Source organism: Sparassis crispa, assembly GCF_003851025.1.
Source record: "Sparassis crispa DNA, contig_000002F, whole genome shotgun sequence".
NCBI classification, from domain to species: domain Eukaryota; kingdom Fungi; phylum Basidiomycota; class Agaricomycetes; order Polyporales; family Sparassidaceae; genus Sparassis; species Sparassis crispa.
In genome coordinates this window covers 2,856,663-2,870,096 of record NW_020939749.1, presented here as the reverse complement: position 1 = coordinate 2,870,096, position 13,434 = coordinate 2,856,663, and the positions used below count along the sequence as shown (strand labels likewise).

Sequence of the window (13,434 nt, the reverse complement as noted above, 5' to 3'; positions counted from 1 at the left end):
TTTGGGTCGGGCGAGGTTCCGTGTTGGTATTGCTGCACGTCGCGGCCGAGTTGGCGATGGTGGCGGAGAACGTCGGCGACCGTCCGTGTCAGTGGTGGAGATGTGGCTAGAGCGGTCGTGAACGTGCGCCGAATTTGACGCGCAGCAGTGGCGCGTGTCCACAATGAGCTGGGCGCGACGGTAAGATTTGAATCTGACGCGCGAACGGTTTGTCGTGTGGGGGCGAGCGTCGGTCGTTGTGGATGGCTACTTACCTCCACCGGTGTGTTCGTTCTTGCTCGTTGATCGTGTCTTGCTGGCAATTGACACTGGTGTATAAAGTTTAGTAAAAATCTTGCTGCTTTCAATCAAAATGAATTTGGAGGCTCACCTGAGTTCTGACACGATGGCAAAGGTCTTTCAGGATGCGCGTTGTGGTGCGTCGAGTTTCTGTTTTCGTGATGGGACTGGATGATGGCTGAATCTTGGTCAGTGAAATTATTCGACGAGTGGACCACACGTACGAAGGCGCCGAATCCGGAAATGGGTGCCGATGGACAGGGATCGCAGTTCCTGCTCGAGACGTACGATCAGTTCGAGACAGTTGAGCGTCAATTTGATGTTCAGGTCGGTTCAGGTGGGTATTTGTACCTGGTGTGGCGAAGCTCGCGCGAGGAGGTTACACTGCGTGTGTCTGGATTTGTTTCTCAGATGAGTCTTCTGCCCCCTTTCAGGCGCTCATTCAGGTTTGTCACTTCTGCAGTTCACAAGCTGCTTGTCGATGTGATTGATTCGTATCTAGGCTGCCGAGGGGAAATCCGAATCTCGCTCTGCAGACTGTTGTGGTTGCCGGTGAAGGTCCTGCATTCCGGCGAGCCATCACTGCCCGATCAAACATCTTACGTTTCATGGAAATGCATGCACACCGTGGAACGACATCTGTAATTGATGATGTCTGGCTTGGTGCCATGCCGTGTTTTATTGCAGAGACACGTGTGCTCACGCCTATGGTGGAAGCACCGTTGTTTGACAGTGCCGATCTGAACATGGTTATTGACCCGTATGGTGCATTGGCAGAGCTAGTTGCTGGTGGGAGGCTCTCGTGGACATCAGACAATGTTGTGTCATGCATGGAGCTGAAGGGCGAGTATGACGACAGGTATGTCATGATATGAAATCATCTGTCTGCATTGCTTGAGGTGATGTTGTGTTTATGTAGGTGGTCTACTCCTGTGCAGTCATCCCTTGACATGGTGCGTGCCGGTGAGCTCGTTGAGCTTTCAGTAAACTTTCGGCTTCGTGAGCACATGAGTCCAAATGGGGCAAACGTAGGTCGCAAGTTTCTTACACGACTTGACACTGTCATGATCGTGAGTCGCTTGGGGATGAAGGTGAGTTGGCGTTTGCTCGCATTTGTTTGTTATCAGAAAATGACTTCTAATGGTGGCTATAGCTGATTGCGGACTGCGAGTCAGAGCACTTGTCGATGATGCGTATTGCTGCGGCGGCTGATAACACTGGTGGAGGTAAGGCTCCAAAGAAGAGACGGTTCTCTTACCTCCAGTCTGTGCCTTCTGTTTTAACCAGTACTGAACAACACTTGAATTCGCTGACAGTATTGGACAAGACAGATGATGTAGATCAGGTAATGAAGCCGGTGGGATAGTTGCAGTACTGTTACATATAGTCATATGATATAAGATACTGATGGTATGGCTGTCTTTTAAAAATTCAAATGAAAGGATCATCTGAGCATGAAGATCGTGTCGATCAGGTAATAAAGTCAGTAAAATAGGTATAGTGTCATGGTGGCAATAATACAATATTTTGTTGATTCAATTGATTCGATTGAATGGACCATTTGATGTATACACGAGGATGTGCGCCCAGCGTCCGTCGAGTGTAAGGAGTGGTGTAAGGTCATCGGTATCCATTCTGTTTTCATATTGTGGGACACCGTCATTCTGTTGGTCGTCGTATATCCATCCTGAGTTGTGAGAGTGGAGGAGACGTGCTGTAAAGTGACTAGATCCAAAGTATATTACAGTTGCCAATGAGTAGGTGGTCTGCATATTGAATTCCAGATCAAATATGGGAGTGATAACTGTATGTTCCTGTGACGGATATTCAAAGTATAGGATGGGCGGTGGTGTAATGTTGCTTATATTATGATCAACTTCACTGTCGCATTGACATAGTAATCTTCTTGCATGCAGAATGGATGATGTCATGGTCTTACTTAACCAAGTTTGTATAGTTTGAGTTTCAGCAGAGGACTGCATGCCGGTGGACACAATAACAGATGGGATTCTTAGTGTGATTGGGCGTGTTTGATGACAGGCAAGACACTGTATGGTCGTGACTATATTGTTAGTGGTGTTTTCCAATGCACATTCAATTATGCTTGCTGCAGAGGCAAACTGTGGACCATATCTTGGATATTCCATAGGTGATCGTCTACTAAGAAAATCTCGGAGAAAATCACGTTGCATGTTAAACTGCTCGGCACTGGAGTCTGGGCTCAGATTCTCAAAACAACTGACCAACAGACTAGCAATAGCTGACTGATTCTTCCACATTGCACGCAAAGAAGAGCTCAGTTGAGAGTAGCTGTGATAAAGTGACATAAATGTGGCATCATATGCACATGAGTAGTCTGTGGATGACCATTGGCAACCGTGCTTGTACATGTATGGTGATGAGTCAGAATGTGGCATTGATATTGATGGCAAAATCCCTGATTCTTCCATTTGTGAGGCTTTCCGTTTGGTTCCTTTTGACTGTGAGCTACTGTCACTAAAGTTGACATGAAATGACTTTGTGGAGATGTCATCTTCACTTTCAGGATTTGGCAAAGGTACGAGGGATCCTGTTTTAAAGCCATAGTGAATTAAAGTATTTTGCTCAAGCACTTTAAATTTCTGTGTCTCATGGTATAGGTCAGCAGAAACAGGCTTGTTTAGCTGTTCCAACTTTACTGGCTCTGAGATGAATAGGCCATTTCGTGTGCGTGCTCTCGATGCAGCAACGTAGGCTGCAAAGCCGCCCTCAGTCATGTTGTTAAGTACTTTAGGCAGTGTTTTGCCTTGCGACGTGTGGCCGGTGACCGCAAATGCAGGTTGTATGATGAGTTGCAGTCGGGTAACTTGGTACCTTTGTGTATCTCCATTGGCATCTCTAAGTGTAGTTGTAAACCGCCATGTTGTTGGAGCAATAGGCACATAGCCTGAAGGCAAATCAGGCAGATGTACCTTGCTTGTAGGAAACTCAACTATAACACAATCTGCATATGTGTATCTGACAGGACAGTGTTTAATCGAGATGTGCCTAACTATGCCTTGAGCACCATTGGTGATTCCAAGTTCTGTGGAGATGTTTCGACTGCGTAGTACCACAGGCATGCCTACATATAATGAAATGAATGCTGGGAGGGCACCTTCAGAAGTAAGTGGTGTTACATTGAGCCGCAGAAGTGCATCACGAATGGATTTCTCAGGTACCTGACCATCAATCTTATCGACCGCTGTGCATATTATTAAGCTCAAACCATTGTCTGCATCACAGTTTGCCTGTGCCTTTTCAGTATTAATAACTTGTCGTAGCAGGTTGGTATTGACAATTACTGTAGGATCATCATCATCATCTTTTATTTGAAGGCCATCAAGATGGGTCGCTGACTTAACTACCCGTGTATTAAATAGGTCAACATCTCCCATTGTGCATTCACGTGTTCGCAATCTATTGACTGCATCACCATACTCAGGATCATCTTTCATACGTTGTTGCTCAGTCAACTCTACCACTGCATTTACTTGCTTCCATGCAAGTCGACCAAGCCTCTTGCTGAGTTCATCTGATGTCTGTCTTGCATATGCTGATATAGGTGTGTATAGCGGTGTGCCACCTACTGGAGGATATTGATAAAAATCTCCCGCAAAAATTATATTAATACCTCCAAACCATACATCTGGTTTTTCTTTGGCATAACGTAATGCATGATCTATCTCAGAGAGTAACTGACAGCTAACCAGTGAGATTTCATCAATAAGTACAAACTCAACACGCTGCCATTCATCACGCAATACTGTACGATTTTGAACACTAATTGTTACTGTATAGTCCTGTTCACTTTCGCCCAGTCGCCTGTTGCCTTTACCCTTTGTCTTTGATTGTATCTTCAAACCGAGTCCTTTGTGAATTGTCATTCCATCGATTAGAGCAGCAGCAGAGCCGGTAGGTGCAAGAAAACGAATTTGGTATAAGCAGCCAAAGTATGTCATCAATTCTTTCAAGGCTTTGACAACATGCGTCTTGCCTGTGCCACCGGGACCGGTGAGCAACAAGTACAGCGGTTCCATTACAGTGTCTGATTTGACTACATAGTTTTGAATAAAATGTTTTGCACAAATCTGAAAGGCACATGCCTGCTTAGCATTTAAACTGTAGGATGTTTGAACAGACTGTAGAACTTTCATTGGGGACTGTTCAACTAATGCAGTAGTATCACTCATATTTGGGGCTTCTGTGGATGTGGTTAATTGTTCTGGTATTGTAGGCGTCATGTAATACTCAGTGTATGCAGGAGTTTTTTCGAGAGTAAACTGAGAGCTCATGTTGCCAGCATTACGTCTTTTCTGCATTACTTGCATCTCTTGCTCATGTAGGGCTGACTTCCACTTCTGCAACTGCAAGTGGGTTATATTATATTTAACAGTGGATAGTGCAGCTATCTTGTGATAAGTGTTGTGATGGAGCCAATTGCACTGTTCAAGTAAAGAGACAAACTGCTGTATCTTAAAGTCATTGACTGCACTTCGTCTATCATGTGATGTAACATCAACATCATCATCTGTGTCTGCTGTAACAGATGAGTACATGGATTTTGTCAAGTGACGTGATTCTGCTAGCAGCGTCGCTCGCTTGCGCAACCGTTCACTGTCTCTTGCATCTTCGCATTCATATGCTGCCTCCCAGTTGCGCATCTTGGTTTTGCTGAACTCACTAAAGTCATATACACTGAAGGTATGCTGAAAGGTGTCACCGTACTCTACAAGTGGAACTGTATCACTGAATGGTTTAAAGTGTGCCAGCATAAATATTACATACCTTTCACTATTTTCACGGTGAGGGATCAGTGTACCAATTGGACGTGGAACACGCTCCATATTAAAGTCAACATGCATTGGAGTGAAGTGCTCAACAAGTACATGTGTATCTGCAAGAGGATGTTGTTCCTTTACAGAAAGACGTCGAAGTACACCTAGTCGATCATCTGATGTATGATGGTTATGCTGTGCTGTTTTAGACTCTAATGTGAAGTATCTGCAGAAGTCATAGAAGTTTAAGTGAGAAAGAGTGTCTGGTCTGTAGACGTAATCATCAATTTGGTTCCGTTCGAGTAGCTGTCCATTTTTATTCACTTTAATATTGATAGTACACTCTTCTATGTCATCAGCATCAGAATGATTATCCTCACCACTCTGACTTTCAATTTGCATAGCAAATGAATAATGCTCTTTGACATAAAGCAGTAACAAAATAGATAGCAAGGGCTTTGTAGGATGTGATGAAATACTATCGCCTCTCTTACGTATGTACCAGGCTGCTTGCTGAGAGTGGATCTGTTGTTGACACAAGAATTGAGCCAAGCACCTATTTAGTAAGGTTTTTGTACTGTAACTAGTCAATTGCGAGGATTGGTCATTGCCACTGGGTAAACTTGCTACTGCCTTTGATAACAATGATAGCATCTGATAGGTTTTTAGGTCAACCTTAGTAATATAGTCTGTAATATAAAACATTGCAGCCTTCGCAGCTTTACCAGAAAGAATACATTTAATGTCATGATTATGTCTGCAAAAAACCAGAATATATGGATTGTAGTAGTTCACATTTGCATCTTTACACATCAGAATGACAGAGTTAGTATTACGATCAAAATATGAGCTCTCAACAACCTCATGGGGAAATAAAAATCTGCATTTACCTTCATTACCGTATTTTTCACAGACTTTACGGTGTTGATGACGCTGCAAGACTTCTCCACATTTTTTAATTTCAGTGACAAACACTGACTCCCATTCATTCAGAATATTGAGTGCCGATTCACCAACAATAGGTGGTTGTGGTGGTCGTTCAATACGAGGTTCGTACGTTTGATCAACTTGCATATCAATATTAGGCAAGTGATGAAATATAATGCTCTCCCAGTATCTGAAAAATCGGTATTCAAACTCATGACTGTCACGCAACCTAGCATGCAAATCAGAAGGATTCAGACCTCCAAGTAGCCATAATACAAAGTGACCATGCAGTGTACCACGCTCAGTACATTCAGGTGTACCATAAAATGCACGCAACTTTCCTAAGATTCCACCTTGCCTTTTGGAGCGTCTCTTAGAAAAATCCCAGCCCAAGAGGTCTTCAAATATAGTGTGTATACAAAAGTAGAAGAAATCGCATGCTGCAACTGGATCTTTGGCCAGCCGCAAAGCACGTTCATGTGCAGGCACAACTAGTGGAAATCGTTTGGCCAAGTCTACAGTAGTGTCACCATACATGACTTGGAAAATTGGATTATGTGCAGGCGAAGGATTTATGGTCATGTAAATATGTGGCATGCCAAAGTAACCAAAGTAGCTACGTATCTCATTTCTGACCCGAATTTTTGAGGCTTGAGAACCAGGAATATGTCCACCAATAGTGTTCACATGCTTTAGCAAGTCTAATGCATCTTTTTGCTGGTCAGTCAAATCTGCATATTTACCTTCATTCTCAAGATGGTTAGAGACTGACATAAGCAAGGAGGGTGAAAGAGTGACTAATCTTCTAGCGATAGTCTGAAAGTAGGGCTTTTGTACTGCAAAGTGTGTGTGTAAGTGAGCAGAGCGACGCTGCCATATATTAAGTGCAATGAACATAAACATGTGATGATACCGAAATGCCTTGTCTGCAAGATCAAGATAGTAGTTGACCTGAGTATCAAACTCTATTGGCTTTGGCCTACTAGGATCTTCAAACCCACCAATGCCAAATGGATATAGTGTTGGAAACATACCTGGAAACAAGTTAGGATTGTTGTATTCAGAGACAGGCAGCATACCATGATGAACTACAAGATCAGGTTGCGATGCAGTTGGATTAACTATACTTCTTATTGCCGCAGCAGTAAAGCTTCTCCCACTAAGTTTATCTCCTTCTGGATCTGACATGCCCATTTTCTCCATCATAAGTTGTGGTTCATTTGATAGAGGGCAGCTTTTGGCAAATAATTCTGCAGGATGTTCTGAAAAGCCTGCCGTTTCATCTTGAAATATAAGTGTAGTATCCATTCTGTGATCTTCGACAATTCGTGAACTAAGACCCGGTAACACATCATCTTCAGGATACATATCAAGTGCAGACAGATCAAAAGTCATATGTTTATACAACTTGTTATGACTCTTAAGCCACAGTAAGAAGCTCCAAATCTTACGCTTCCGCACACGATACATGTTTCCTACGTACTCAGGCTTAAACTTATGTGGACCAATAAAAACAACTGTAAGCATACCAGCAACATCGGCAGGTGTTCTTGGAAGCACTGATGCTGTGGAAACAACATTTAAATCATGTGCACATGTGTTTCCATGAAACACCTTTGGCTGTGCAGGGTCAGATGACTGATAAATTCTTGTGACATGTGCAGTGCTATGGTAGATTGCACAAACCATTTCTTCAACCCAGGTTATATCATTGTATTGCTCAGGCAGACAACCACGATACAGATTATTAACTAAGCCATATTGTGGTGTAGTACGATGTTGTATTGCTGTATAGCAGCTCGAACAAATTTTGATAGCTGTGACCATGCCATTATCATAAGTCAGCCCTTTCTTGTCCAACATACAGCCGTCTAACCTTGAGTCCTTAAAAACAAACTCAGAGCTATTCTGTTTAACTACGCAGTTTTCTAGAATGAAAGGATCTGTGATTTGGAATGCAGATAATACTTGCTTATTCAGCAGTAAACCATCCATCTTATATTCAGAAATATGAATCTCATGTGACTGACGAGCACATACAGCACAAATTGAAGGTGAATGCCACTGAGTATGAGTGTAATAATTGTTCAGACAGTTAAGAATCACATTGTGAGGAACAAGTTGTGGCCATGCATCAATATATGCTTTTGTCTCTGCACTGTCCTGTTCAATTTCTAACGCCTTTTCAACTCTACGCTGCTCTTTCTTTGCATCACTGTTTGTATGAGACTCCATGTTTAATTTATCAAAAATCTCAGATGGAACACTTGACTTTAGTAGCTTGAAAATCAGTTCACTACGAGGACTACATAACTCACTCTGAGATAAGAATGGTAAATGACACAAGATAGTATTCAAAAACTTTGAAGATTCAACTTTGAATAAGTACTGGGACAACTCAACAATATGCTCAACTATAACTGTGCAACGTGCATGACGTTTTACCGGCAATTGGTTTGTAAACGTAATACCATAGTTATAAAGTGTTCGCATTAACACAGATGACAAACGGTGAATAAGAACACTAGCTGGAGTGACAAACCAGGGTAATTCTATACATAATTCTACAGGCGGTATGGCATATCCAATTAATGGATGTTCCTCAAAAAGTGGAGAGTTCGCAGAACGTATTGCTAGTGCTACAGGTTCACCATACAATTTAATATACAGAGCACTGAGCAGAGCATACCGGGATTTGAGAAGTTGATCATCACCATGCAGACACTTTGCTACATCTTCATTGGACATGATAGCAACAGATGCACGACTCAATTGAAAGTCAACAAGAAGTCTTCTGCAAATCTCAGACTTGTTACGGTCTTTCTAAGGTATTAAACAGTGAGATGACACAGCTGCAGACTGCAGAGTATGAAGACTTAACCTTTGGAGTGTACGCAAATACTGTTCATCAGACAAATAGAACCATGAGGGATTGAAATCTGCCATGGCTAAAGTCAATCGCTTACGCTACTTCAGTCCGAAGATTTAAAGGTGTTTCAACACAAATCCTTAGTGTACTTGAACAGCGTGCTTGAAGACAAATACTTAATGTGCTTGAACACAAAATATTTAACGTGCTTGAACACGAAATGTTTAACGTGCTTAGACACGAACTCAATCAAAACAGCACTGCGAAACTGTGAACACAGTATCACAAATAGCAACTGCATTGTGCAAATTAAACTGTAAGTATCCATTTGAACAAGTCAACAAGCATAGACGCACCTATTTTGCAGCTACACTTGTCCGAAACAGTCGCAAAAAATGCGAAAACTATGTCTTCAAGAGAGCAGGTCCACGTAGATTCTACATGGTTTAGTGGTGAATCAGTAGATTAGTAATAATACGAGAAGAAGAATACACTCACATGCAAAACAGAATGATGTCGTATAGCGACTCGTCGAGGAGCGACACTGAGGTGTAACGTCGTCCAGCAGCGCCAACATCGTCGAGAAATCGAGCGCGCACGTGATGTTTGCGAGCGCCATCCTACGTGAATAGACCTGCGCTGGAACACCGTGGGCAGGTCGAGCGCAAGGGCGGAACGTTCGCGAGCGCGATCTTACGTAAATAGACCTGCACTCGAACAGTGTCGACAGGTCCAGTGCAACAGCGACGTTCGCGACCGGAATCCTAGACGGAGTCAAGACTCAAATCGTAAGTGTTATTACTCAACTTATTTACTGATGTTGTTTTCGCACAACTTCATTCGCAGAGGCGTCTGCCGTTTCCCCTTGCCAAAGCCCTCCTCCAGTTCCTGGAGTCGGGGACCCCATACTTACTCACCTCCTCCTCTCATCATGTCGCTATTCTCCGCATTTTCAGCCGTAGAGAGTGGGCATCTAACCATCGAGTCTCTTCCAGACTTACCCCCGCATTTTTTTGTTCCGAAACTGTTGGACAAACCGCAGAATCCCATTATGGACACTCTCAAACTTCGAGAAAGTCTGCACAAGTCTCCCCCAGCATTGCACACCATTCCAAAGGAGCTAGAAGTATTGACATTGGACACCTTGAATGCACAAGTGGAACTACCTGACCAGCTATGGGGAAGCAGTGTGGTCGGAAGGGCCGCAAGGACGGTGAGAACAACGTCTATCGTACGCTAGTACAGTAAATGAGTTATGTGATTGCATCTTAGAATAATCTCATGTCATGGGATACGCTGAGGCACTCTGGAGATCCGCGCATGGGACGTTCTGCTTTTCTGTCCCAACAGCCTAGTCACATATTCGCGTCGGCGCGTTATCAGTGAGTCAACCATTGTACCACAATCAAGCCATCTCATGTAATTGAGAAGTGTCCGGCCTCCCCTTCAAGATCCAGGTATACAGCTGGTCTACACTACTCTCCACGAGCTTATACAGTCATTACGGATGTCTCTCACTGGGACATCATCTTCGCTCCATGTTTGGGACCACCAATCTGAGACTTTCATATTACGTGGTGTTAACGAAGGGAAGAAGGGTATCATCGTCATCACTGGAAAGGACGAGGTGGTGAGTTCTAGGTCAGTGCCTGGATAATGGTGCCACAAGAACATCTTTCCTGAGAAGTCTACGTAGCGTGATACAGCGATTTCTCACCATCGGGACTCTCATGCGACGCTTAGAAACGTTTGTTGTTCATCATCGCACAAGGTATTCGGTTTTTCGATCATTGTTATCCAACTTTGATTGACATGTCGCACCGCAGTAAATCAGAACCGATCGTCAATGCATTCACCCACTCTTTGTCGTCCATTTTGTCTTATCTGCATCCGTTGGTTTCCACATTGCCCGCATACTTGGTACCTTTGGACACAGATAGCATATGGGACGACGTCGCACCCTTGACTGCTGTGTGGATACACTATGCGGAGATTGAAGAAGTCCTACAGGGACTAGCCGCGCTATGCCATCGAGTCAGTGGTCTCATCACATTCCCCTTAACTTTCCAAAGTTCTAACAGGCCCGCGTTACCCCAGGAAGAACATGTCTCTCCAACAGCATACATCGAATTTCCCACATCCCCCTCAGACCTACTTTCCTTGATCTACAGGCATCTGAATGATCACCTCGAGAAACACTCCCCGAGGCTCGTTCTAGCGCTCTTCGCATACATGCTCACCATGACGTCGCGAGACTATTTCCAGCAGCTCTGCCAGTCCGTCGGCTACAGCACCGTTAGCGCCCCTGCGCACCATGCCATGGACCTGCAACAGGTTGACAGCAATCAGCTGGCGACGGGGTTCCTGGACGAGGACAACCTCGATGAGAACCCGGAGGACGCGTTCAACGACAACGACGATGACAGCGTGTTTCCGAGCTTCATTGAGCGCAGTATCTCCGATTCTCTGCTGCGAGCGCGGAAGTCCTTGAGGCTTCTGTGCGTGGCGCAGCCGGACCACCCGTTGCTCAGTGGCGAGGTAGTGCATCTAGACATTGAATGGTTTTGGACAAACGAGGAAGTTGAAGCCGCATGGACTGAGGGGGCAGTCAGAACCTCGAGCTCAAGCTCATTGGCCTCCTCAGACACTCTGACTGACAATGAGGATGTCACCCATCGACCATACCCGCACGGGATGGAGGCATTCAGTATCTTCGATCTACAACCTGGCGCGCATATCTCACAGGCATCCACACACAGCCTTCTCCTGGACGCGTCGCACATAACGAACCTCCAAGCCTTCATCGCCCCCTTCCCGCGCACTCTACCCGCGCTGACGCCGACACTGCCGCACCTGACTGCGCTCGTACTCACCCCGCTCGTCGCCCACATTCACTCCCTCTCGAGCACCCTCGTCGCGCTCTACCTCACTCCCGCGACCCACCTTCACCTCCACACGCACCTCGTTCTCCTCCGGTCGTATCTTCTCCTCACGTCGCACCCGTTCAAGTCGCGGCTTGCTCGCGCGCTCTTCTCTGACTCCGACGAGTACGAGCACGTCAGTGAGCCGGCGCGGAATACGGCACGCTGGGCCGTCGGCCTCTCACCGTCGCTGATGGATGGTGATATCTGGCCGCCTGCAGGTGCGAGCTTAAGTTTCCACCTGCGGACGGTCATCGTCGACTCTTTGGACTTTTACCGCGACGACGTCTTCCGGGACAGTGGGGACGCGCATGGGTTCAAGACGCTGGATGGCGAACAGCGCGTCATGGAAGAAGCGGAGTACCGCCTTGGTTTCTCAATTCGTGACTTGCCTGTGGGTACGGGCAAGGACAAATGGTTGGACCCTCTGTGTAGGCCATTTCACTTTACCATTATGATGGTGTGAACTGACCGCGAGCCATCCACAGCGATCGAGTAAGTCGTCTTTAATCCCCTGATGAGCAAATCAGTGCTCACTATTTACTAGATCCCTTGATTTTCTGTACATGGACTACAACCCGCCGAAATCGCTCGACGTCCTGATCACACAGACCATTTTGTCAAAGTACCACAGGATGTTCGCATTCAATCTCCGGCTCATGCGAGGTATGCCGTATGACCGCATCCCTCTCCTCTACCTATTCACCTGTCCGTCCAGTGGAAAATGTCGTCGCCGCGCTCTACCGCATGACGCGCAAGCCGACAGAGCCGCTCTTCCCTACGCTGACGCCCACCAACAAGCTCCTCCTGCATTTCCGCTTCGTCGCGCACGCCTTCGTGACCTCACTCTCCTCGTACGTCTTCGACACCGCGATCGGCGGCAACTTCGACATGTTCCTGTCCCAGCTCTCACACACTGCGCACGGCTTCGTCGACGTCTTCGCGCTCGCGGACCGTCATTCGCGCGTGCTGGACGACATCCTCGGCGCGTGCCTCCTGCGCTCGGGGCAGAAGTCCGTCGGGGACCTCCTCCGCGGATGCATGGAACTCGTGCTCGACCTCGGCATCCTCGCCGGCGAGCGCGCTCGCGGCCGCCTGGAGGAGTACGAGGCTGCACCGCTCCTGGAAGACCTGTGGGCGAGCTTCAGCGGTAAGATGATGACCCTGGTACGTTTGCGTCTTCTTTTTGAGGTTCGCGAATGGAGCAGCTGACGCGCGTGGGCAGGTCAAGGTGCTGAAGGCGCTGGTGGAGAAAGGGTCCGGGCCCTCGCGCGTGCTTGCGGAGGATGTCCGGCTGCAGGCGTCGCCGCTGTTTCAGGTGGAGGGCGTCACCGGGAACCTGCGCAACCTGCTCGTCCGCCTGGATGTTGCGGAGTGGTGGAGCCATGCGTATGAGAAGCGTCGTTCTGGCGGTCGTCCCACTTGATGGCGCTGTTGTATTGAATCTGCTACCCTTCCAAGGTGTACTGCTTTCACCTTGCCGAATCCGCAGTGTGGCACCTCGTGCGCAAGCTCTTCAGTCGGAGTTCTAAGCCAACGTCTTTCAGCAATTCTATTTCACTGAGAGTACAATACTACTTTATGACGACGAGACAAATCCTACAACTTTTGATGTTCACGGAACAGGCGACGAAGCACTGAG

The 13,434-nt window shown here is 46.2% G+C and overlaps 2 protein-coding genes across 2 annotated transcripts; both read left to right on the top strand.

Moving 5' to 3' along the window:
* Window positions 1-385: 385 nt before the first annotated feature.
* Window positions 386-1,645, top strand: SCP_0309630 (hypothetical protein; the record flags this gene model as incomplete). The annotated part of the gene is made up of 5 exons (XM_027756348.1): window positions 386-416; window positions 473-725; window positions 782-1,138; window positions 1,199-1,370; window positions 1,433-1,645. The coding sequence occupies 5 exons, from the start codon at window positions 386-388 to the stop codon at window positions 1,643-1,645; spliced, it is 1,026 nt and encodes a 341-aa protein (XP_027612149.1).
* An 8,157-nt stretch (window positions 1,646-9,802) lies between these two features.
* SCP_0309620 (hypothetical protein) lies at window positions 9,803-13,218 on the top strand (the record flags this gene model as incomplete). The annotated part of the gene is made up of 10 exons (XM_027756347.1): window positions 9,803-10,084; window positions 10,144-10,253; window positions 10,303-10,512; window positions 10,568-10,642; window positions 10,698-10,905; window positions 10,969-12,223; window positions 12,281-12,287; window positions 12,340-12,458; window positions 12,511-12,959; window positions 13,018-13,218. The coding sequence occupies 10 exons, from the start codon at window positions 9,803-9,805 to the stop codon at window positions 13,216-13,218; spliced, it is 2,916 nt and encodes a 971-aa protein (XP_027612148.1).
* Between the last annotated feature and the right edge of the window lie 216 nt (window positions 13,219-13,434).